Genomic DNA, 26,814 nt, shown 5'->3' with positions numbered 1-26,814 from the left:
ATTAATGGCAGGCGACTCACTAGCTTTATCATAACAAAATAATACTGCTATAACTTAGCAATTAACCTCAACGAAAGTGATATAAAACAGAACGTTTAATAATCAATTATAAACTACAACTAGAGCCAAACTTAGAATCACAGCTCAGGCCTTCTTGTTTACATCGCTAATCATCGGCCATCTTCCTTCCTCTGTTCTCTATCGTGTCCTCTGGTACACAATGTCGCGCCGAATGACAGTGCGCAATGTAGAGTCATAACAATACTATAGAAGCTAGACTCTGTGGCTTCATTATGCAATTCAACAATCGTTGCAGGTTTATATTCAAAGATCTATGAAGATTTAGTTTAAAGATTTAAATAGATTCTCTTCTGTAGTTCTTTAAAGGTCTAGGAAGAATATCAATGTAGGTCTATATTCAAATATCTCTTAAGGTTTAGATTAAATGCATATCTAGTTTTAGATTCTAAGATACCTATTTGAGTTGGCTAGACCCAATCCAGGTCTTCGTACTTTTCAAGTGGTTGGAAGGTATGACGTCATTTACCTGATATGACCCTCGGCTGTTTGGGGCCTATGTAATGGTATTTTAATTTGTATAACTTGTGCTTGCGAAATTAAATTTCTGTTGATCATAAACAAGCAGCACTTCTAAAGTCATTCTAATGTCTCTTCTGATTTAGAAGCATTCAGCTAACACTGACAGACAGACATGTCCCACAATGCCCGACGATGGCTGCCTATAAACGCGGCGATGAATCTCCTTAACGTCGCTAATTGACAGAAATAGAAGTCGTCAATCGATCGCTTGTCTGTCTGCATGTCTGTCTGCTGGCCCTGGCTGGTCATCTTGCCAGCGCGGTCGCCGTGGAGACTGTGTCTTGCACGCGCTATGTGTCAGTGTCACAAGACCCCCCCCCCCCCCCCAACCGAAGTGAGCGTGGCGCGTGCTGACAGTGCCATTTTGTCACAGCGTCCTCTCGCGGAGATGTGTGCTATCGTTTCTTGGTCGTTGGTTTAAATATAGAAAATATGAAGGTCAAGGTTGAAAGATATTTTTATGACATGACTTCATGATCTGTTAAGGTGTAGATTTGAAATATTCGAATTCAAAGTTAGATTTTAAAATCCTTTTTGTTTTAAATTCAAAGACAATTTTTAGATTTCAATATTTTGGAAGTTTTTGTATTCAAAGATCTATGTAGGCTTAGATTCAAAGATCTATGTAGGCTTATATTCAAAGCTTTTTGTAGGCTTAGGTTCAAAGATGTATGTAGGCTTAGATTCAAAGATCTTTGTAGGCTTAGATCCAAAGATCTATGTAGGCTTAGATTCAAAGATCAATATAGGCTTAGATTTAAAACTCTTTGTAGGCTTAGGTTCAAAGATCTATGTAGGCTTATATTCAAAGCTCTTTGTGGGCTTAGGTTCAAAGATGTATGTAGGCTTAGATTCAAAGATCTTTGTAGGCTTAGGTTCAAAAATGTATGTAGGCTTAGATTCAAAGATCTTTGTAGGCTTAGATCCAAAGATCTATGTAAGCTTAGATTCAAAGATCAATATAGGCTTAGATTTAAAACTCTTTGTAGGCTTAGGTTCAAAGATCTATGTAGGCTTATATTCAAAGATCTTTGTAGGCTTAGGTTCAAAGATGTATGTAGGCTTAGATTCAAAGATCTTTGTAGGCTTAGATCCAAAGATCTATGTAGGCTTAGATTCAAAGATCAATATAGGCTTAGATTTAAAACTCTTTGTAGGCTTAGGTTCAAAGATCTATGTAGGCTTATATTCAAAGCTCTTTGTGGGCTTAGGTTCAAAGATGTATGTAGGCTTAGATTCAAAACTCTTTGTAGGCTTAGGTTCAAAGATCTTTGTAGGCTTAGATTCAAAGATCTTTGTAGGCTTAGGTTCAAAGATCTATGTAGGCTTAGATTCAAAGATTCTATGTAGGCTTAGATTTAAAGATCTATGTATGCTTCGGTTCAAAGATCTATGTAGGCTTAGATTCAAAGATCTATTTAGGCTTAGATTTAAAGATCTATGTAGGCTTAGATTCAAAGATCTATTTAGGCTTAGATTTAAAGACAAAAAAATAATAAATGTAATTTGCGACTCTATGAAATCTTTGCCCCCTGATAAGTACACATTGGCTAGATCCAGGTCAGGCTTTCATCATTTTCAAAGCTACATGCATCCAATTATTGTCTATTTGATATGCTATAAAAGAAAAAGCCTTAACACACTGAGATGTCAGTGTTACAGGCTATAAAAATACACTTGTGTAAAGAAATGGCCATTAACACCTTGAATTTTGTGTTCGCGTGTGTGTGGAGTGAGTGTATGCTTCATTGCCCTCGTGCGCGTGCAGTGTTGGTCGGGATAAAATGGGGGGGGGGGGGAAGGGGGGGGGGTTGAGAGTCCCCATATAATCAAGTCTGGTCGATAATGCTAGCCGCAGCGGTTCTCAACCTTTTAGGCTCGGCGACCCCTTTGTTACCCTCCCCCGCTCTGCCGCGACCCCCACCCCACACAGCAATAGAAGAATAGACAAAATCAATCCTTATTTTCGATGGTCTTAGGCGACCCCTGGCAAATCGTCAATCGACCCCTAAAGGGGTCGCGATCCACAGGTTGAGAACCCCTGTGCTAGAGCAAGTAACTGGGCGGCAGACGACCAGGGTGTTATTAAAATAGTCTTTCACTTCCACTCTAAGCGCGCTAATAGAATTAATTGCTGAGTGTGGCAAGACGACCTAAGGAAAGATTAACTGTCCAGTGAGACATCACGTTAACTTGTGCCAGATGACCCAGTGATTGCCACGTGCAACCACGACCTGTCGACTGATGAAATTAGGAAAGTGTAGTGACGTGGAAATGGGAAGGGGCGGGGGGCGGGGGGGGGGGTGTTGCGACTTAGTTGGCTATTAAGCGTATTCAAATTTAGGGTTTATTTTAAGTTTCTCCCCCCCCCCCCTCACCTAGGTAGTGAGCCGATATTGTGTTCATGTTGTCTGTCCGTCTGTCAGGTTTAAAACTACGCGTGATAATAAAAATTATCAAGTCTTTATTCAATTGAACAATACATTATTAACGGCAAATATCAATTCTCCGACTTCCTATGCCTGGCCTGTCTCATTCATGAGTATTAAAGTCAGGTTAGTAAATATCCTCTTTCACACCTTCAACGAGGCCAATACGTTAAGGGCATCTGTTTCTGTGGCCAAATGTCAGCGATGGTGTTATGTGGCCAGCACAACGACCAATCGCCTTTACTCTTCCCCAACTAATTAGATCTGGGTGGACTCAGAGGGGCCCTAAAGATCCGGAAATTAAAAATCCAAGTCTTCACCAGCATTCAAACTTCTGACCTCTCGGTTTGGAAGTCTATCGCCTTACTACTCAGCCACCACGCCTCCTTCATCACTATTACTCCCTCTCAACTACTTTCTTTTATTCCATCATCAGTCTTTTCTTTTTATTTCCTCATTAACATAAAATATGCTCTTAACCTTTTTCCGCGGAATTTTCTGGTTGGCTCTTCCCTTCAGAAACTCCAATGATGCGAGCCACGCGCCTTTCTCATTGAATGAATTTCTTTTACCATCTCCAGGATGCCAGCGTCTTTCTCTTCCCCGTGACGTCACTTCCGCTTGTCAATCTTCATTAAAAACCTTTAATGCATGCGCCGGAATGTGTGTTTTCTTTCTCAACTTTTTTTTTTTATTTCAGCAAATGTACCTTTCCCTTTTCCTGGCTTTCCATTAGCAAATGGAACAAGAATTTCATTATGGCTCAATATTGATTTTATACTTTCAATTTTTCTATTTTTCTTAAGGAAATATTTAACTTAAGATTCTATAAAATACTCGCTAATAAGAAATAATTGAAATACAAGGCACATGCGAAAACACACAAAACAAGGTTACAATGAGCAGGACTTCAAAGAACAAAAAAAAAATCAAAGAACTTCTGTTTCTGCAGCAGATCAAACTCTGACGTCACTTCCTTGGCTTAATTTTGACGTTTTGCAGGAGCTATCGATTACTTGTGGAGAGTTAGAGGGTAGGGGCAGGAATGTGTTGTGGGGATTTCAAAATAGAGGGAGGAGAGAGAGGGGGGGACTGGGAGGTATTGTTTCAGCTTTCATTTTTTTCTTGTCAGTCAAAGACACTATATGAGACAAAAGTGAAAGAAGAAAGAAGGAGAGAGAGAGAGAGAGAGAGAGAGAGAGAAAAGAGAGAGAAAAACAAGTGAGAGAGAAAAACAAGTGAGAGAAAAAGAAACCAGAAAAAGAGAGAGAAACGAGAGAATGTGAGAGAAAATCGAGAGAAAGAGAGAGAGAAACAAGAGAGAGAGAGGGATAGATATATAAAAAGAGACAGAGAGAAACTAAAGAGAGAGAATTGAGGCATAGAGGGAAATAAAAAAAAGCTTGAAGAAAACAATAAAGAAAGTAGAGGGAGAGAGAAAGACATACATGAAGAAGAGAAAGCGATAGAGAGCTGTGTGCATGATTGTGTTTATATATATATATATATATATCAAAGCCTAATGCAAGTATTAATAGGTGTGAATGTATGGCACTAGCAGTCGATTACCAGGCTTGAAGACAGCACCTAATTATTAGTATTAAAAATATGTAGACATAACTATTGACTCAATAAAGAGCACAGATAAGTGACATGCACTAGTAATAAAGGAAATGTATTTTTATTTCAAACTTTAAATCTGAAGTCTTTAAGCTCGCACGCCCTCTTTATTCTGGGGGTCAATAGGTCAATAATAATTAATATGCAATGATTCAGAAACCAGAGAATGTGCGTGTGTGTGTTTTTGCGTCTTAATTAGCAGACGCTGTCATTTTGTGGCCTCCTACAGACTCAACAGCTAATAGCGATGTTCTTCACTGATTCATAATTCATGGCGCCCTAATACGCCCAGCACCTGCTGATCAGACCAATTGTTTGTGTCTGTTATTTGTTTCCACATCTCTGAGTGAGGTCAGTGTGTCAGAGAGTGGATTGGTTTGGTCCATAGAGAGAGTCTTTCTTATCCCCGCACACATGCGGGAAGTCGTTTTCTTTCTATTAGGATTTCACTTATTAGTTTGCAAATTTTTTAGGAGTTCAAAGAGCAAAAAAAAAACATTAAGTAAAAAACAAAGCTTATCTCAAGGGAAAGAATTCCGTCCTTTAAACTACCAATAATGCACAAGTGATTTCCCTTATTCGATATCAGACTAAATAGTAAATTAACAAAAATTAATTGCCTAATTGAGTATTTTTGTTTATTGATTCATGTTTTGTTAGGTACAATAAATAATTGTTGAAAGTATCAACTTGATCGAAAACTACGAGTGATCGTGCGGTTTCCGATCTGGAATGTCGTTCAGACTTCTCGTTGGTCCCGGGTTCAAATCCTGCCCGCTTCCATCCCCCATCGTCCTAGTCAGGGTTTTTAATGTTCAGTGGCTACCACCACAATGCAGCAACGGTAGCAGTGGCTTGTGTGTATTTCGGTAATCGTGTATCCCTTTCATAAGTACAGAAATTAAACGTATAACTTTTTATTATAGGAATGTGTGTTAATTATAAGGTAAGATAAGATGGGAATATTTCGTTGTACTACCTAGGTCTTGAGCAATAAAAAATGTTTTCTAGAGAGCGCTGGAGAACCTAGCCATGCCGGTTTGAACTAATACCCGGATGCTGATGTTATCGCCTGCCAGGTTCTTGACCGGAAGTACTTACAATAGAATGAGGCGTGTTGCCAGTGCCCTGCGTGTGATGCAAGGATTTAAAAATAAACTGTCTTTGATATATCACACCTGTAGGTGTTTAGACAAGTGGTAAACACCATGGGTTTTCTAGTCAGCAACCTGACTTGTATTGTTTTGTCATGTCGTGATATTACGTTAGCATTTGGCGTCTCTGGAGACTCTCTTTTCACTTTGCAACTTTTTTTCATGTGACTAAAGAGGCTAAGCGGCCAATTCATTAATAAGCAGCTGCGGTCACTGGTTGGTCATCTGTAGTCACCAGACCCTGTAGCACTTTCACCTTTCTATCTACTTCTGAGTGAGTGCTGTCGTGTGGGCAGCCCAGCACTTGCTGCTTGTAGTATAAAATCTATGTGTCATCTAAGAGTTTAAATCATACATTAATATAGTGATGTATGTATGTATGTATGATGTTATTTATGTATTTATAATATATAAATATATCTGTTACACAACTGAGGGAGTTTAGTTTGTTGTTGAATTTATAACTTAGAGCAGTGATGCCCAAAGTACGGCCCGCGGGTCAGATCCGGCCCGCCGAAATGTCGGCACAAAGTGTTGAAAAGTCTCCCTTTTTCCAAAAAAAAATTTAAAAAAAAAATTTATCTTTACTTACGTTAGGGGCTTAGGGCGCTCAAAATATTTGTTTTATAAAGAAAGTGTGGCTGTTTTAAAAAAATAACAACATATAAACGACAATATGAAACAAATATGACGGCCTTCTTGGTTTGAGCCGCGAATAAAAGATTTTTAAAATAAGCCTAGAAATAGTAGGATTGATGGGTATATTTACCAAAAAAATTACTCCGTTGTAAAGCTAGCTACAATGTAGGGGATGTAGCTGGTATTTTAAGTAGAGAAATGAAGCCATCTTCTGACTCGGGGAAAAAAAAAAGATAAATTTCAAATATCCCATTAATTAATGATGCACAGGATCTAGGGTTTCAGGTCAATATCGTTTTTGTTGGCCTACTTTTTGTTCATGTGGCCCGCGACACGAGTGTCGGAAATAAAAATGGCTTGCTGGTCGAATTAGGTTGGGCATCACTGACTTAGAGAATCTTCTTCCTTAGATTTATCAAAGGGTTTTGCGAAATTATGCCACCTCTTTCATTGCTTTACTCTCCCATCTTACTTCTTCTCTGTTACTTCTTTTTGCCATACTTCCTCTGCCTAACTTTCGCTGCCCTACTTCTCTTAACATATTTTCTCTGCCTTAATTCCCTTGTCTTACTTCCTCTGACCTATACCCCTGCATTACTTCCCTTACTGGAACTTCTATTGCCTTACTTTCCCTAAAGCTTAAACTTGTTAACAAACTCTACATTTAAATGGTTTCGAATTGTAATAAAATACGCAACAATATAAAAGATTAAACATAAACTAGATACCGTAATGTCCTTGAGTGACAATAAACATTAAATTGAGACTGACAGCGACACGTCTAAGACAAACCATGAGTATTAGTGACATTGTTCTGACTTCAACAAGTGACCAGTCTGTTTATATTTGCTTTCCTACTTCTATCGATTATTTTAAATATTTAAAATAAAAAGGAAAAAAAATTAAAGTGACAATGAAACATTTCCAAAGTGATACTGTGACAAACGACATTTGAGTGCGTGATATTTCTCACTGGCCATAATGTGACTGGCATTCAGTAACGAGGCTGAGCTCATTATGTTTTGTCAACTGTAAAACACTTCAAAGTGAACTCATGGGCCAGATTTACGAGAAGGTACACATTGGAGGTAAGTCTAATACACAAGACCGTTCGTCTTCTGAATGTCGATATTTACTTTTTCTTTCTTGCTTAAAATTTATCTTATCATTGGACCTCATTCACCAATCGTAAACAAACAACATTTAGTCACGTGATAATATTGATAAAACGAGAAAAAAAAACTGTCACGTGATAGCCATTGTGTATTACAAATTAGATTGTAATTTGTATACAAGAGATAGAGAATCACGTGGCTAAATGTTGTTTGTTTAAGATTGGTAAATGAGGTCCATTGAGGTATTCAAATTTTACATATATTGCAGATTATTTCATAATAAAAATAGAGTTTCCTTTCCCATAATCTACAAACTATAATCTCATGGGCTCTTATTTTATTATACGGAATTTATTCTTCAAGGGGAATAATTCATGTTTCGCTACAAAAACATAGATTAAGAATGGTTACTTCCCTTGCACTTATCCTTTCAGTTCTTTACAATGTTTAAAATTTGTATTCCATGTTCGCCATGTTTTTGTAGAGTATATAACAATCAGCTAACGTTTCATAAACGTTAACATAAGGGATCTCCCAGGGGAATATTACAATAATCACTTTAAGGAATCAGTGTATGTGTACGGATGCTGCTTCCTGTACTTGACGCCCTTGGATCAATCAGATGCCGCTTCTTTTTTCCATGACAGTTTATTTTACAGGCAGCCGTTCCTAGCGAGCTGACACGTGCCACGTGTTACTTACGTGTGACGCTCCAGTGAACTACTTAACGCTTTTTTTTTTAAACGCCTCGCCACATAGACAACGCAATGCGGCGCCCTACGCAAAGCATCACCCAGCACCTTCTCATTATGTCAAACCACTAGGGCAATTGTCTACTAGCGGAAACAGCCCGGCTTTGCTGAGGAGACATAAAGACTAAACAATGGTGTAGACCTCATTCGTAAAAAAAAAAATGAATTACCACATTGATGTTGATGCGCATGTTGTTAATATTGTTTTCGTTGCATTGTTGTTGTTGTTTTGTTATTCATGTCATCGTTGTTGTTTATATTGATTGTGTCGGTATGTCGTTGCTGCTATTACTATTGTTCGCGTTATTATTAACATTGGTGTAGTTAATGATGAAAGTATCCAGAGTTGGATTTACCTGTGCGCTACTTAAGCGTTACTTTAGGATCTCACTTGTTTGGGGCCTTCCCCTCCTCCCCCCCCCCAAAAAAAAAAACGGTTCATGGATATTTTAAATCGTCACGAAGAAAGAGCAAAGGATAGATGGCCTTATGTTGATTACAAGAGGCTCTATATCTTAAAAAGCTTAGGGCCTTAGAAAGTGTAAATCCGGCCCTGAAAACATTGATGTAAATGTTATTTTAAAGTTTAAATTATTACTTCCGTTTGCTGTTGAACAAGTTTGTTTCATTTTTTTTTTCCAATAGATTTTTCTGAATAGAGTCTCTAGCTATTGTTGTATCTCTCTCTCTCTCTCTCACTTTCTTGTTCTCTCCACCTCTCTCACTCTATCATTTGTTTTGTCTTTCGTTCACTCTTTATCTGGCCGTCTCTCTCTTTCCTATTTCTCTTTGTATCTATCTCTTTATCTTCCTATATCTCTTTGTGTCTTTCTATTTTCATATGTCTCTTTCTCTCTCTCACCACCTCTCTCTTTCTAACATACACACCCACCCTCTATCCACTTGTTTTTTTATATTCGTTTATTTTTCTTTTGTCTCTTTTTATTTCATTCCATCTGTCATTTTCTTTCCCTGGTACTCCTCTTTTTTTTTCTGATTGCGTAGAAATTCGAACATAGTAGCACCCCCCCCCCCTGCTTCCAATCTCGAGGAGACAACAGTGCACAATGCAAACACACATACACTCAGGCACTCACACACACTTGTGACGCAAACGGTACTTTTCTTTGAGTACGTCACGAAGGCGCCCAGGAAACATGTCCTTATCGATCAGCAGACAGGACAGTCTATTAGATCTGCGTGCAGGGACTGCCTTAGTGGAGGCCAGCGCCCAAAGTTGTGTCCACAACAGTTAGCAATATTCCTTTAACACCCGCCACAATCGCGGCCCGATAAACCAACAATTAAAAAAAGTATAGAGAACGGCTATTCGCACGCCGGATTCTGGTCACTGCGTCTATTCTGAAACAAAGGCATGCTTGCACAGCCATTAGAAAGTGCAGTTCCAATGATAGGGTAAATGTGAAAGCTAGAAGACGCTAGTGCAGGGGATTCTCAACCTGTGGGTCGCGACCCCTTTGGGGGGTCGATTGACGATTTGCCAGGGGTCGCCTAAGACCATCGAAAATATGGATTGTTATTGTCTACTCTTCTATTGCTCTGTGTGTGTAAAGGGGGGGGGGGGGGTCGCGGCAAAGTGAGGAATTGTAAAAAGGGGTCGCCGAGCTTAAAAGGCTGAGAACCGCTGCGTAAGTGTTAAGGTTCTTTTCTTCTGAATATGTGTATGTGTATTTCAATGCTGACTGCCAAATGTCGCCAAGTCATGAACATAATCGTGAAGACAAATAAACTACGGAATGAAGATTTGGAATGCCGATTCACGGACATATAACTAGTTTATTAAAAACATACATAAAATACAGGCACAGTTCTGGCCAATGAAGTTTCCAGTTTCAATTAATATATAGAATAATAATAGCTCAATATCCAATAGAGTGACTAGACTGAATAATAGCTACACAAAATACTTAGAGTTTATACTTCAACTCTATAACTTAAATCCAACTGTCCTGGACTAGGAACAAAAACCCCACAATGTTTTACTATGAGTTACATTCTACTGAAAAAAACATCTCACAAAGTAAAACAATCCAAAACAAAAATAACTTGAAGTCAACAACCTAAATTGCCCCCTTTCTCTAAAGTTAACAGGAGACCCAGGCTGACCAGAACTCTTCTTCTTCTTCTTCTAGCCAGCTTTATTGCTGCTGAGCTGTCAGCTCTTTTGCAGACTGTGCCAAGGAAAAAAAGTGTGCTGTTCTCTTCAGTTGCCCAGCACCGCCATACAGGGCGCTGGTCACGTTGGGCCGCAGTGGAAGCAGGGTCTGCCCAAGGTGGGTTAGGGAGGGGCATTCAAAGAGGATTCTGATGTGATAACCGATATTACTAGAATGTTTTCTGTGTCAATTTAGTATTGGCTGCGTTAACTTTTTTTTTTATCGGTATAGTGAAGTGGTACATATTTATACATTTGTGCTCCATCTATAATTTGTGGGTTTCATTTATTACCTTTTTTTTATCACACACTAAAACATGATTTTCAAGATACATTTTGCGCTAAAAGATATCCAAAGGAAATTCTCTGTCCATCATCAGCTCCGTCCGTCGCTGGATCATTCTTCAATGCAGTCCAACAAGTCTTAGACTTAGTTCATGGTCTGAGCTGTTGGAAACCTTTCTTCCTCGCCATTTCTTTGTGGTTAAAACAGGGGTGGGGTGGTGGGGGGTAATCGGGTGTATCCTGGGAAACTATTAGCCAAACTAGGTCATTAAATATTTAACGTTCTGGACACTAATCTGTCGCCACGTGGTCACAGCGTTCTGATGACGTCACTCATTAGACTTTCTCTCCTACATTCTCGTCTGCTGTGTAGGGGCGCCCACCTTCCAGGAAGTAATTGGAAATCCAGTGGCTGCTTTCACAACTTGTTGATCTTTTGTTTCCTTTTTTTTTTTGTTTTTAAACAAAACTTATATCAACTCTGTCTGTCTGTCTGTCTGTCTGTCTGGTACAAACCATGCACACGTTATTGCTCCCATTTAACATTCTCGAATTCACTAGAAATTTACACAATTATTTCTTGTCCATATTATTGTCACATAATCAATCAAAAAATTAACCAATTATTTCATTAACAAGTGGTAATTAATAAAGTAAGTTATTAATAGACAAGGGTGATAAATCTGACAGGTTAAAGAAATAATTGTGTAAAAATTTCAGCTTAATCCGAGATTGGGTGTGGGAGAAACCACGTGTACAAAATTGTTAACAGACAGACAGATTTTTTAATATAAGTTTTGTAAAACAAATAGGATCTTCAGTGGACTGGGCATGGGGCTTTCTTCTCTCACTACAGTCTAAAGAAAAAACGTCGAGGACGGGGGGAGGGGGGGGGGCACGTACGAAAAGGGGGGGGGGGAGGTTGAACACCTGGATGGCTGCCTGGTCGTGCGGTTTGCGCGCTGGACTGTCGTTCGGATTAATCGACGGTCGAGGATTCAAACCCTGCCCGCTCCCATCCCCCGTCGTCATGCAGGGAGGTTTGGACTAGCAAGTAAACTATCTTCAACTTCTGAAGGAACATCCGAAACATTGTAAAACATTTTACTAACAAAACACCTGGACAATGTGCTCTGTCTGAGACATGAAACTAAATAGTGAGTCTAGTAGTTTTACATTCTACTGTTGGCTGATATATTTCATCAAATAAATTGTAATCTTATATTCTTAAATTATTATTTTTTCATTGTTGTAAGGTTTAAACCTTTATCTGTCCTCCCTTCAAAGTCTTGGTTTCTTGCAACCTTACATTAAGTGTATCTTTATGTAGTCATATACGTTAAGGCTTAAATTCTATCTAGTCGTTGGTGTTCATGGCTGACTTAGGCAACTCGTTCCACGTTGTAGTGACATGAAGAAAGAAAAATACTTGTATACATTTTTCTTAGCTCACGGAATAAGAAATGTGGCTTCATCTTTGTGTTTTTCTGATTTGATCCACTAATTCTCATATATCATTACCTTATCTACAATTTTGTGCCGTAAAATTCTTGGCGACCTAATCAGGAGAACGCCAGCTTGAATCTCATATCAAGAAAATAAAGGACTTATAATTTTAGGATTTAATTTGTGATCATTGAGAGGTCACAACCTAACTCTTCTCTCTACGCCCCTCATTTTGTTTTCTCCACACGAGCCAGGGGTACTGGGCATGCGCAGACAGCACGGACAAATGCTGTTTAAAAAAAAATAATATCTTAAAATTGAAAGAATTGCATTGTGGATTACAATATTGAACGGGTTGCTTGAGTCAGCCAGTAACACTAATGACTAGATAGAATTTAACTCAGTAATTAATTGAATGGCTGCCTGGTCGTGCGGTACGCGGTGGACTGTCTTTCGGACGTCTCAATGGTCCCGGGCTCCTACCTTGCCCGCTGCCATCCCCCGTCGTCCTGCGGGAGGTTTGGACTAGGAAGTAATTATTTTCAACTCTGAATGAACATCCGAAACATATACAGCATTTTACAAGTTGTCTTCTTTGTATGCATGTTAATTAATAATGAAATGGCTGTTAGGTTTTTGGACGCTGTTCCTGTCGCCTCAAGGTCAACACTAGCCAACCTTACCTCCCTCTCATCTTCCTCCACCCACCCCCACCCCCCCGCCTCTCTCCTCTCTCCTCAACCCTAACCTCATTTCACAGCTCACTTCCAGGACGTATGTTTCACCACCTAAGAGCGTAAGTTACCAAATCGATGACGTTCAACCTGCTACAGAGCTGCCTCCGTTGGTTACACAAGATCGATTTGTCAGCTTTCTTTACCACCCTGTCCTCCCCCTGTCCTCCCCCAACCCTCTCACCCCTACCCCAAGTCATTCCCACAATTCCCCCCAGGGCGACTATTCACATCAGGCATCGAACATCAAGTGCGCATTTTTTTTTTCGGAAGCTTCGTAAAAAAGAAAAATTTAAAAAAATAAGAAATCGGAAAACGGGCTCGACAAACAAAGGGAAGCAATCAATATTTAAACCTGAGATGAATTGGACCTTTCACCTTGTCACCCCCTTGTTTTTGTTTTTTTTTTTTCTTTTTAGGGGCTCTGATATTTTCTTTGATGGCCTCTTATCATGGCCTACATCACAGCTGGCCATTGGATAAGATGTGTTTAAATATTTTTTTAACAATTGTGATAACTATTATATTGACCTTACTCCGTAGAAAGCTTCAATCAGAGTGAATGAGATAATCTATATATATAATTCTCTTCTTCACTAAAATGCGTCGCGATGTGTCACTACGGTAGGAAAGATCACTCTTTTATTTCTGCTTATAGAGTCATACAGTATATCATAAAAAATTCTATTTCCTACATAGATCACGCTTAAGAGCAAGATTTGCCAAATGCTTCAATCTATCTACGAGAATTGTTGAACTAAAGTAACTCTTCATTAGCCTGAGGCGCGAGAAGATTCTTTCACCAGACTTCAAAATTACGGGATAATGCCGTGTTTTTTTTATCGCACGTAAGATTGGCATTTTCCTTATGGAATGACACCCAAAATGACAGTCTCTGTCTATATATTTCAGGAGATTCGTACGAGTTTTTTTTTTATTTTAATAATTTCCGGATGTTTCCAGGACCCTTTCGTATACTTTGCAATTTCAGGAGATTTTCAGGAGCTCCCGGTAAATTGACAGGAGGCCGCGGGAAATCTGTTATAAGTTATACAATGGTTTAATTTAATAATGTATACACCTAGAATTAGCACTGGTCCTATGAAAGTGCGGGGCCCACTGCGGTCACCTAAGGACGGCCCTGCAAAAGAGGGGCGCTTGCTACGCAGAATGTCGACAAGTATGATATGATTCTATAAAATATTTTTTTTTAGGATACCTCAGCTTTTGACTTCAGTTGTCGAGCTGTTTACATCCTAGGAATCCTTGGGCCTTTGCCTCTTTTCTTTGCCTCTTTTTTGGGCATTGCCTCTTTTGGGCTATTGGCCTCTTTATTGGGCTTTTTTTTTTTTTTTTTTTTTTTTTTTTTTTTTAATATTAACAAAAAGATGCATATTTTATTAGTAAGCGTACAAATCATGTAGTTACATTTTAAAGTACAATGATTGCAAAACATAGCAATGCATATAGTTACACTTAGGTTGTCATAATATTTTAACGTTTCAAATTGCTTTGTATATGGCGTTTTTTTTTTCCAATAGCATATAATGAATATTTTTGAAATTTAAGGTTCTTAAAATATATGTGGTGAGAATGTCAACAATAGGTAATTAAATAGAAACAATCAAAGAGTGAAAGTAGAAACTTAAATGATATTAAAACATTTTAAACATCGTAGTCACATTTTTTTTCCACTTTGTCTACATTGCTTATGGTTGTTTCCTTTGTGCTTTGCTACATTACCCCAGTTCTTTATATTAACTTCTATCGAACATGCATACACATCTATGTGTGTACACACTTATGCGAACATAGGCATTTAAACATTTGTATTGTTTCTTTTGTTGTCTCCCTTTTTATGACAATTTTTGATTTCCTCCCTTGAGATTTGGAAAACTACTTCCTCATCATCAAGGTGGAAATCCTGTCTGCTAGAGTCAGTATATCGCGCTTTTTCGTTCTTTAAAATATTTTATAAAAATTAAAATTACAGGGTCAGTGCAACAGCGATAATAGCTTATCGTAAAATAAATACTAAAACTTTATTTCTATCAAGCTAAACGAGTGATACTGAATAGGCTTGTTAACCAATAATGTTTAGATATTTAAATAAACAAAATATTTTATTAAATGCAAAATGATCATATTTACTCAACAAAAAAAAAAGTTTTTAAAATCATTTTTGTATTTTAAATAACATTTAAAGTGCAAACAAGATTTTTTTCTGAATTTATTTTTTTTTCCCTATTATCTCCCCTGTTCTGTTTTTAATCTACACCAAATGCGATCATGGTACAAGAAACCATTCTGCCACTAAATAAAATGATTTTAAAAAATCTTCATGACTATTTCTTGATTGCTTTCTCTTTATGGCATTTAAGAAAGAATAAAACGATGGATACGTGTCTTCAGTAATATCGCAAGTCATTGACATTTATTCTGAATGTCACACAACCCAACACTCTCCTTGGTATTGACACGACGGCCGCGCTGTCCGAGCTGTGGGCAATGTCTGTCTCAGAAATTACACACAGCTTGACAACAGACGTCTTACTGTGACGTCTCAGCGGTCACTTGACACTTGACCAAAACCAAATTGGTACCGGAATCGGTGTCACTTTTTGGCACCTTTCATGATTCTAGGTCCTAGGCTAATGTGCGACGCCATAAATATATGTATTATAGATAGATAGATAGATAGATAGATAGATAGATAGATAGATAGATAGATAGATAGATAGATTAGATAGATTAGAGTTAGAGATAGATAGATAGATAGATAGATAGTCACGAAGATTAGAGATTATATATGTTTTGGTGATAGCTATTTTTGTGTATATCAGTGATAATTTTGGGATTCTCGTATATGGTGCATTATTATAAATACATTGAATCTGGTGTATCTGGGTAACAGAGTTTAAGATATGTTGGTTCACCTTCACCTACCCCTTAGTCTGTTGTACCGATGGGACACCACACATGATCCGTTTACGACTTTCTCCATTCCTCTCTTTTGCCTTGGATAGAATTTCTTTCAATGACAGGCCCGTCCATTCTTTCATGTTGTCTTCCCATCGCTTTTTTCTGTCTGCCTCTTCTATTTTCGTTGTACTGTTCCATGTAGGAAGGTTTTTGCGAGTCCTGAGAACCTTGTGATATGGCCAGATTTTTAGTTTTCCATCGCTAATCCTGTCTCTAATCTCTTCGTTTGTGATACCTAGGATCTTTCTGTAGCATCTCAATCCATTGCTAGGATCCTCCTCTCTAGTTCTGCAATCGGTGTCCAAGATTCGCAATCATACAAGAATGTGAAAAATGACCAGTCACGAAGTGTGGTTAAACATGTAATTGAATGATGGCTGCCAGGTTGAACGGCTTGCGTGCTGGACTGTTGTTCGGACATATCGATGGTTCCGGGTTCAAACCCTGCCCACCCCCATCCCCCGTTGTCCTGCGGGAGATTTGGGCTACGAAGTAGGCTATCTTCAACTCTGAAGGAACATCCGAAACATGTAAAACGTTTTTACAAAATGCCTGTTTTTATAAGCATAGATACACATATGTTTTTCGCTGTGGGATTAAAAAAATTTTTTTTTAGAAACTTACAAATTTTACAGCAATTTTTTTGGTAGAAAGCTCTAGTAATATTTTCTGTATATTTTACTTTTTTTTTTAGCTCCATCTTAGCGTTTTATTTTCGAAAATTTTGCAAATCAACTCTTTTCAATTTTCGGTCACCTTGTTACACTGTTCAAGATAATAATCAGGATTTGTGAAGGACTTCGAAGCGGGGCCACCTCGAGATCATGCGACAACTCAACTCAAACCAATAACAATTTGTCTGTGACCTGACACGCTATCTATAAGACTGGGTGCGTTGTTGTTTGTCTTTTTATAGACTCATCCGTTTATATTCGCGCAGACATGAACTCTAGATCTTTATTAAAAAACGACCCGACCCGCGGCGTAGCATACGCCACCTCCCCTTTTTTTATTTCTGAGCCTCGCTCTCTGTCACCGCCAAAGTTGCGTGGGATAACTCTAGTCCGACTTGCAGAAATAAAAGAGTTATCTTTCCATGACTTTTTCATCGTAGTGTCCTGCTTGGTTGGGCCACGAAGAGAGTTATATATATAGATAGATATAAGCCTGATGTTGCTTTTTTTGTATGTATACGGGATGGAGTCTAATAGAAGCACTGTATATGGAGGTTAACTGTTACATTATTTCGAAAAATGCGTTAGATTACTATAACAATGTAAATTCTGTAAAAGATTTTATTTGAAATTACGATGCTCAAAGGGCTCCTTTTACAGGAGAAAATTATATAATCTTAACTACAATAAATTACCATCTGAACAAAACAAACTCCACACAACTCCCCCTTTGCAGACACTGCGCCCATCATTATGAAACCGTAAACCGTATCCTCTTTGAATACCCCTCCCTAATCCACCTTAGGCAGACCCTACTTCCACTACAGCCCAACATAACCAACACCCTGTACGGCAGTGCTGAACAACTAAAGAAAACAGCACACTATTTTTCCTTGGCACAGTCTCCAAAAGAGCTGACAGCTCAGCAGCAATAAAGCTTGCTAGAAGAAAAAGAAGAACTACAAGCCGTACTGGCGTTCATGTTGACCTTTACATGGCACAACCGGCCCAATCGGATATTGGCCCACCGGAAATTGGCCCGAATGCTCATATAGCCAGTCCCTCCTGGTATAGATACTAGATTATTTGACTAGCGTTAAAGGGCGCTTATCTCTTTTCAAACTATATATAGTCTATGACACTAGTGCTGAAGGCAGCGGAAGTGGGGAATAAATGAAAGCGAGGCTGTTGCCAACTGTGTTAGCGTGAAATATTTCCCTCAGAGTGGGGCGGAGGGTGTGAAAGAAAGAGAAGGTGTGGGAGAAGTGGCGCTGGCATCGGAGGAGGAGAACTCAGAGAAGATGTTGATTGGCGCCAGAAGTTAGGGTGTTTGCTGTAGTTGAAGCACCTGGTGGCGTACAACTAGGGCGTATCTTTTAGCTTAGTGTACTATAATTAACGTTTATTCAGAAGACTATTTTGAAAAGTGCTATTTTAAGCGTATTTCATTGAGCCGTAATCCTATCACTAGCATTATCAATACACACATATACGTGCAGGGGCGTAGCTAGGAATTTTCCATCGTTTGGGGACCCGAGGGGCTTGACCTCTTTCGGGGCCCCTGCATTTTGCGTAATATTTAGTTTTTAATGTAAAAAACACTAATTTGAGGGGGCCCGGGGGGATTTTCTATTTCTCCCCCGCACTCCCCTCCCAGCTAGGCTACGCTACTGTATACAGGAACTGAGTAACACAACATTTTGAGAGTGTAGATCTAATGGACGGCTTTTATCTAGTGCAGTGGTTCTCAAACTGTGGTCCGCGGACCCCATGAGTATTCTGTTTCCATCACAAAGTAGTTTTTTATCTAGTGATTTTTCAATTGGGCGTCCTTGTAAAGAAAAAAAAAAAGGTAAAGTACCGATGTCAGGGACCCATTAGAGTTGGGTGGACTCGGGGACGGGTTCGGAAACTAAGCGCTTTACCTCTCAGCCAACACGCTTGAACACTCAGCCAACACGCTTGACCACTCAGTCAACACGCTCGACCACTCAACCAACACACTTGACCACTCAGCCAACACGCTTGACCACTCAGCCAACACGCTTGACCACTCAGTCAACACGCTTGACCACTCAACCAACACACTTGACCACTCAGCCAACACGCTTGACCACTCAGCCAACACGCTTGACCACTCAGCCAACACGCTTGACGTCCTTGATATTGTTTTGACTATTCATTTTAAAATCTCCTACATTCGTCTTTTTCATTTCTCTAGCTTCTATTAACTCACCACCAATGGCCACCATATTTCTTCATATGGCTTTCTTTTTTTTTTTCTCAACTCGTCTGGTAAAAAGTGTGTACACGTTATTTCTTCCAAACCCGTTCTTCGGATCAAGATGAAATTTCGTACAATTATTCATTGACATTGACATAGATCAATTTAAAAAATAAAGGAACCAATTAGACATCTAATTACTGGTGTATCATTATTTTGTTTAATTGCAACATGGGAAACTAATACTTCACTATTCACATATGTGGCTAAATTTGTTGGGTTTAGTTCCCTGAAAAATTGTTAACGCTAATTCTCCCTCACGCATTCTCCGATCAAATTGATACTTTAAAACAATTATTTATTGTTACTAACAAAACATGAATCAATAAACAAATATACTCAATTAGTCAATAATTTATTGGTTATTAATTATCTTCTTCTTCTTCTTCTTCGTTCTCATTGTTATGTTGGAGCGTACAGATGACTAGAGCAATACATGAGATGAACTGCGCAGTGGTTTCCAAATCTGGGAGCTCTCCATATAGTAATTAATTATTTTGTTAAATATCGAATAAGAGAAATAACTTGTACGTTATTGGTACATATAGTATTAGGGCCGAATTCTTACCTTTTAGATAAGCTAAGATAGGGGTTAATGTGTGTGCGGCCTACTGACACACATGATTCAGGCCAATCACACAGGTCAAGGGCTGTTGAACAAGGGACATTACGGCTAATGCACGCAATATGACCAATGTTATGGTCATGTGTTGTGTTGTTGGGCAGCGTTTGGAGAAGGCCTGATTGAGAAGATCGTAACAATATTCTGCTTGTTTCCACCCTCTTACGTATTGTTTATCGACAGTAAGCTGGGAAGTTTAAAAAAGCTAAAGTGTTAACAAAGATGCGATTACTGTCATTAACTTTTAGTGTGAAAATCCTCAATACCAGGTTTTAAAGAATTCCGTTCAGAAAAATGGCACTAGGAAAAAAAAATGAGCAGTGGGGAATATCATAATGAAATATGATGATGAGGCTAAATCTTGCTTTTGTTTAGATCTATAGTGAGCGGTGACGTCTTACCACCCGACGAATGAGGGGGGGGGGGGAGGGGGGGTTCATTGAAGTTGGAGGGAGATCGATAGCCCCCGTGATGCAACGTTGTAGGTGTTGGAGGGGGGGGGGCTGGGGGGCGCGGAGTGGGGGAGTGGTGCTAGACACCTGGTTTTGAATGGAGCGACGGGTGTGTCTCCGTCCCGCACACACGCGCACATTTAAAACGTTACACGCGCTTTGCGCGAACACACACACGCACAAGTGAGTGAATTGCGTCGTTTTTTTTTAAAGGCGGAAAAAGGGGGGGGGGCTTTTGCTTGGCTCCATTATTAATAATTGATTGAAGTGACGCGTGAGACCTGCCTAGGCGAGAGAGAGAGAGAGAGAGAAAGACACACACATACACACGCAGTCAGAGAAAAAAAGAAAAGGGCACACACGAAGTAGGAAGTGGTAGAAGGAGAGCCCACAGCCCTCCCTCCTCAAAGCTCGTCTCAGCTCCCGCTCACCATCCGAGACTACAGTACTCAACGCTACCCGTGTTCTTCCCGTGTGTGTGTCACGTGTTAAAATAAACAATAGAGTACAAATAACGGTCTCAGTGCCTGCACCGTATCGACGGTGTCCGCGTATCACGTGTCAGCGTGTCTGCCTCACCGTGTCAACACAAAGCATTGCCTATTTCATTGACGATTAAAACTTACGATCAAGGACTGTAACCTAGGAGTGAATATAATTTAATTTGGATTTCATAAATTGACAGGAGTTATGTCCCGTAGCTTCACGCCCAATCTTCTCTGGAGAGTATTACTTGTGGACAAATATTTTTAGGTTTACGCATTAAGACAATGACGGCAACGATGGACTGAAACAAAAAATGTTTTGAAAAGAACTTTTATACTGTTAACAATAGAAGTGAATAAAGTCTGCACATTTTCTGGAAATGGATTTTAAATTTACTATAGGTTTGTGATAACTCTCTTTCGCGTTTTATTTTTAAATGTTGGTCTCTTTGTTTTTAATTGTAGTTATTGTAGCAATGTTTTGTAGTTATGATTAACTGATTGGCCAATCTCTTCAAAATGTTGAGTATTTGTGAGTTTTGATTCATGCCATTTCTCGATCCAATTTTTTTTCTCTTTCCAGCAGTTTTATCTCTTTTCTCTCTATCTCTTTCTTTTCGATTATCTCTTTAGTCTCTTTTGATTTTTTTTATCTCTCAGACTTTTTAGCCTTAACAGTGTCATACAATAGAAAGATAGGTATATAAGCTTTCCTTCATCACCACCAAGTGCAATGAACTTAATTCCATTTGGCACTCCACCTGCTTTGTTTCCTTATTCATTTCTTCTCTAAGTAGGTCACCACAAAAAAACGCCCCCTGTTAAGGTATGAGAAGTGTATATATATATATATATATATATATATATATATATATAGAAAAAAAAATACAAAAGTGTTATTCAATAACTTTACACACATAATTGGGTAAATCAAAAATACGTCAAACTGTAATTTGATCGCAGATACACACACTCTATTTTAATCATACCCTACCCTTTTGTATGTTTATTAGAAGAATTTTTTTAAATTAATAAAATACACACACTTTTAGAATTCTTAAAAATAGTTAAGTTCCCCTTTCAGGCCGTGCGATCTATAAGGCGGATGATTTAGGGCTCATGTGTTTTAGGGACAACGAGGCTGTCATGCGGCCAGCACAACGACCAACTTCCCCAGCTAATGCCAGTTTATCCCGAAATGCCAAAACCTAGTCTTCACCGAGATTCTGAACAGTGACCATTGTTGTTTCGGAAGCCAAGTTCTTCCCCCCTCAGCCACTACCACTCCTTGTTGGATTTTTTTGAGATAAAAAAAAAATTATTAGACGCAACCATATATTAGTGCTATGAAGCATATAGTTCCAAACCGTCAAGTGCTATTCTCAAGGTGTTTCCAATAGAAATATCCAAATTAAAACCGAAGTTTTTTGTTTTGGGACTTTTGTTTGCCATGTAAAAATGTACATATTGTATTCCAGTGCTTACTACATCCTCCTGTTTCGTAACCTAGCTAACCTCCCTCTCTCCCTCCCAATGCCCCCCTCCCCTCTCATTCTTACCTCCCTTCCTCGCCTTGGAAACCTGCCACCGAGTCGATTAAGAACGAGACTGAACTTATTAAGTCACCCTGGGGTTTGCAATTACCTTTCTCCGAGCTCTATGGGAAATAAGGGAGGCAATATATAATCATTTGAAACAGTTTTGAATATGAATGCGCAGAAAAGTGCAGTAACTAAAGGGAATTAAAAGCAACAAAGGGGAGACTACTAAAAGATAATTAAGAAGAATGGTGGCTTTTTAGAAGAATCGAGAGTATATGACTTGAGACAAAACAAAAGTATTAAAGCTAATTAGAATGAAGGAACCAAGACAAAAATATTAAAGCAAACACCATAGGCGGAACCGTGGGCATATAAGACAGGCAAAAGTATGACAACCTACAATGAGTGTAGAACCAAGAGTATATAACTCTAGACAGACAAAAGTCTTAAAGCCGATACAGGTTGAATACCCTTAATTGATAAAGTAAAAAAGGAATAGTACATTGTACAATGAATGTTAGGATGGTACATTATAAATCGCTTGTTCGTTATCGTAAGAAAATTTGGCAGAACTACTTCCATTTGAAAACGCTAATAGAAATCGCAGAAGTATTCAAACGACGAAAGGTTCAGCGATAGCTTTTATTGTACATTACAATCCTTCCTTCATACCACAAATCATTCTCTCTCAAACTTTTTCGGTAACGGAACACTTCACACATTCTGAGTTTTTAACGGAGCACTTTGGTTAATTTTATTTTTTGAGAAATTATTTCGCGTAGTGACCTTCTAGTTAGATATTTCAGAAGTTCGAGGAACACCTATTCAGGCCTCGCGGAACCTTAGTGTTCCGCGGAACACAGTTTGGTTAACACTGCCATAAATATTTACTTAGTTGTGCTTATGAGTTGGCAACTACAACTTGACAGGAAATGACTACCATACCGGTTCTATTTTACCTTGGTTAGACCAATATTAAACAGACGCCAAATAGAGGAGTGAGACTTATAACAAACTAATATTCTCTTTTGATTAAAATAACACCACTAGTAAAATCACTAAATTTAGAGACGCTCCAGAGTAGAAGAATTCAAAGTAAAATAGTACTAGTACATAAAACAGTTAGCCATACCTTACAAATACATAAACAAAACCTAATAAAATACTCAGACACAAGTCACATTTCTTATTCCATATGCTAGGACAAAATGACTATATTGACACTTAGATACATGTATGGCGTAACGTCTGTAATGTATAAAGTAAGCTAAAATAAGAATTATGTTAAGAAAAATAAGGATACTACTAAGAACAAGAAAATCTCAACAGAAATCTCCGAGTAAAATAGTCCTGATATTATTTTTATAAAAGTGAATCAATAAAAAAATTCGTTTCTTAGTCGTGCTGGCGACACAGCCTCCTAGTAAACCACTGGTCTTGGAAATGGGGCGTCTACTACATATATTAAAAGATCTTCATAACATCTAGGGCGTTTTCAAGTCAAGAAATGTATAGCCTTTAAAAACAACCGCTGATCTCTGATATCAAGAGAGCCTACTACACACGGAGGAGTTGTTGATGATAGTATGTCTCATTTTAATATCTCTCAGAATCTATTCTGGGGGGGATCTTTGACGTCATCAACAATTACGATTAATTAGTATGATTGACATTTAGCTGGCATGAAATGTCAACCTGTTCATGTCAAAGATTGGTTTGCTGCCTAAGGACAAGAGAAGAGTATATAGCATAATTATAGTATTGAGAATTATAAGTTTGATATAGGTCGCTTTCCTCTTTCTGTATCTTTCTCTGTTCCTCATTATGTTATCTATCTATCTATCTATCTATCTATCTATCTATCTATCTATCTATCTATCTATCTATCTATCTATCTATCTATCTATCTATCTATCTATCTATCTATCTATCTATCTACATATTTACAATACAATTTAAAATTGCGTTTTTTTAAGGGTCTTAATCTTTTTAAACGAATACTTTTGAAGAGGACCGACAAATGTAGTTAGCATATCGCTTGATGATATAGACAACTTAACAATGTTCCATTCTAAAACCTCACAAAGCTTCGCACTCGAAAACACTTTCGATATTTCACAATGTCATTTACTTTTGTGTTTCAGTTCATTTTTAAGGCTGTTTTCTAGGTCTTCCTTTGTGTGTGTGTGTGTGAGTATGTGTGTTCGTGTGTGCGAGTATGTGTGTGTGTGAGTGTGTGTGTGTGAGAGAGAGAGTATGTGTGTGTGTGTGTGAGTATGTGTGTGTTTGTGAGTAGGTGTGTGCGTGTGTCACTACGATCGTCTCTAAGCTCCCAATTCTGTTCCTGTAATTCACTTCGAGTTAACCTTTGACCACTGTCCACTCCACAGACAATGACATTGAAGATCTTGAGATGCAAGTTGTCCGCTACAAGCCTGAGGGCCTGGACACGCTCTGCAAGAACACAAAGTTCACGAGAAAGGAATTACAAATTATGTACCGAGGATTCAAACAGGTAAGACAACCAGGTAGCTCGAGCGCGTGAGTTGAGCAGCACGTGCGTCCCTCCACACGTGCATCTGTGTGTGTGTGGGTGTGTGTGTGGGTGTGTGTGTGTGGGTCTTAATCTTCAGTCTATACTTACAACAACGTTCCGATATCAACCTGATGGTCAGTAGATCAAACCTTCAACATCGCGTGATTTACACCGGCATCTATGTACTAAGACCTAGAGCAGCGGTTCTCAACCTGTGGGTGACGATTTGCCAGGGGTCGCCAAAGACCATCGAAAACGTTTATTGTTTTTGTCTATTCCTCTATTGCTGTGCGTGTGTGCGAGGGGGGGAGGTCGCGGCAGTGTGGGGGATTGTAAAAAGGAGTCGCAGAGCTTAAAAGGTTGAGAATCGCTGACCTAGAGCCTTCAGCTCAGAAGCATAGGACGACTAGCGCACTCCACAGAGTTAGGTCATCTGCGACCTCCACAACCTATTTTGGTGCTCACGATGTTTTAGGTCTTCTAGGAAGGTACGGAGCCATGTTATACCGGGGACATCCATGTTTTCGCTTTCCTCTATTCAGCCTTAACGTAAAATCTGTCTTCTGGGAACGTATTTCTTATTGTCTAAGCCTCAGAGGAAATGTCTCCTGCTACGCTGGTTGGGTGAGTTCCCTTTTTTTGCCAGAGGATTCTCTGTTAATGACCGGATCGTTAGCGATCGAGTATCTCGGTAATCTACTTCTAGGATCTAAAAAGAGTTTAAAAAGACCAGGGGACTCTCTAAAAAGATCCTTTTTTTTTCATTTGTGTTATATACAAATGTAGAGTCAATGAAAATAATAGTCAAGCTATGGCAATCAGTTTATCGTAGAAAGATAACATGTGGTGGTCAAAGATGAAAATAAAGTGCGTGAACCAACCAATAATATTCGGCTACCATATTTAAACGTTTATTGCAGCCAGAAGGATAAAATCAATCAATAACAGTGCAAAAATATTACATATGTTTTTGTTCTAAACAAAAGAAGAGACTAGTTGACAGAGAGGTCACGGGTTCGAATCCCAGTGAAGACTTTAGTTTGGAACTTTGGGGAGTTTTTAGGACGCCCATGAGTCCATCTGTTATGGAGTATGTGTGTTTCTATGGTGACGGTGGGAAGAGGTTAGCGATGTATTGTGAATGATGCAAGATAAACGTCATTGTCGTCTGCTGTCTTAGGTAGGAGAGCACTCTGCTCTTCCTAGCACTTCCTCATTGGTTATTTTATCTTGCCGCCTTATTTTAAAGATCCGCCTTAGGCATCGGAGGTGGAAGACATTCAGCTTTTTTTTTCCTGCCATGAGTAGGTTGACCATGCTTCACTTCCGTATAGCAAAGTGCTCATCACACAGGTCCGGTAGACTAAGGCTTTAGAAGTGTTAGTCAGAAATATGTTGTACCACACTCTTTTCTGCAACCGTGACATGGTGCCCATTGCTTTGGCTATCCTGGCTATTCTAGTGGTTGGACATTAATGGTTACTTTAGTGATTTCCTGACTTATGTTCGAGAAACTTGATCATCGTGTTGGCCACACGTCACCCTCGTCAACCGTCATCCATAAACACAGATGATCTCTACATCATCTTATCCCTAGTTTTCAAAGGGGACTTTTATTTATACAAAAAGTGGCCCAACAAAGTTGTAAGTATTTTCTGCCTGGAGCTCTTAAAAATGAAATAAATGATCTTATGGTATATTACGCAGGCCCTATTACATTTTAGTTGACTTACAGATTTAAAAGTAAGAGCTACTAATTTGTTTACCTGATATTAAAAAATACCTGTATAGCTTTGCAGTAAGCGTGTGTGTGGGGTAAAGGGAAAGGGGCTACACAGAAATCTCCGGCACTGGTCCTCCCCCCTTCTCTCTGTCTCTCTCTCTCTCTCTCTCTCTCTCTCTCTCACACACTTAAACAAACATACAAACCAAACCAAATCGATTTATCTTCTTTTTTTTTTTTTCTATTTGCTTTTGTTTCGTTTTTTCCATTTGAACTTTTCTAGCACGTGTCCTTCCCATCATCCTTAATATTTAACGTCAACTTCCGGCTGAACACATTGGAACGTGTCACCGTTATAACGAAGTGGTCGAAGTTTTAAAAAATGTGTGTCTGGGTGTCGCTCTGTGTCTGCGTGTGTGTGTGTGTGTGAGTAAATGAGAGAGTATGTGAGGGGGGTGGGTGGGGGATCCAGAAATACTTTCAGATTCAATGTAAAAATTTGATGACGTTATAATTGATTCACACTTTTTGCGTTACTTCGCGGTGAAAAACTCAGACGTTTGAC

At 38.9% G+C, this 26,814-nt stretch overlaps 1 protein-coding gene across 22 annotated transcripts in view; it reads left to right on the top strand.

Annotated features, from left to right (window-relative positions):
* LOC106071711 (Kv channel-interacting protein 4-like) overlaps nt 1-26,814 on the top strand; it is a 323,919-nt gene that overhangs the window by 268,283 nt on the left and 28,822 nt on the right. For 19 of the 22 annotated variants that reach the window (XM_056018422.1, XM_056018418.1, XM_056018509.1 and 16 more), the window contains one exon: nt 24,381-24,505. In XM_056018422.1, coding sequence (XP_055874397.1) covers nt 24,381-24,505 — 125 coding nt within the window. Of the gene's footprint in view, nt 1-7,335; nt 7,531-20,307; nt 20,852-24,380; nt 24,506-26,814 lie in introns of those variants that run through there. The other 3 variants (XM_056018525.1, XM_056018530.1, XM_056018537.1) reach the window with 2 other exon arrangements.

This window comes from Biomphalaria glabrata, chromosome 1, assembly GCF_947242115.1.
Source record: "Biomphalaria glabrata chromosome 1, xgBioGlab47.1, whole genome shotgun sequence".
NCBI lineage: Eukaryota > Metazoa > Mollusca > Gastropoda > Planorbidae > Biomphalaria > Biomphalaria glabrata.
Note: the sequence above shows the minus strand (reverse complement) of the source record. Positions and strands in the feature narration are given on the sequence as shown.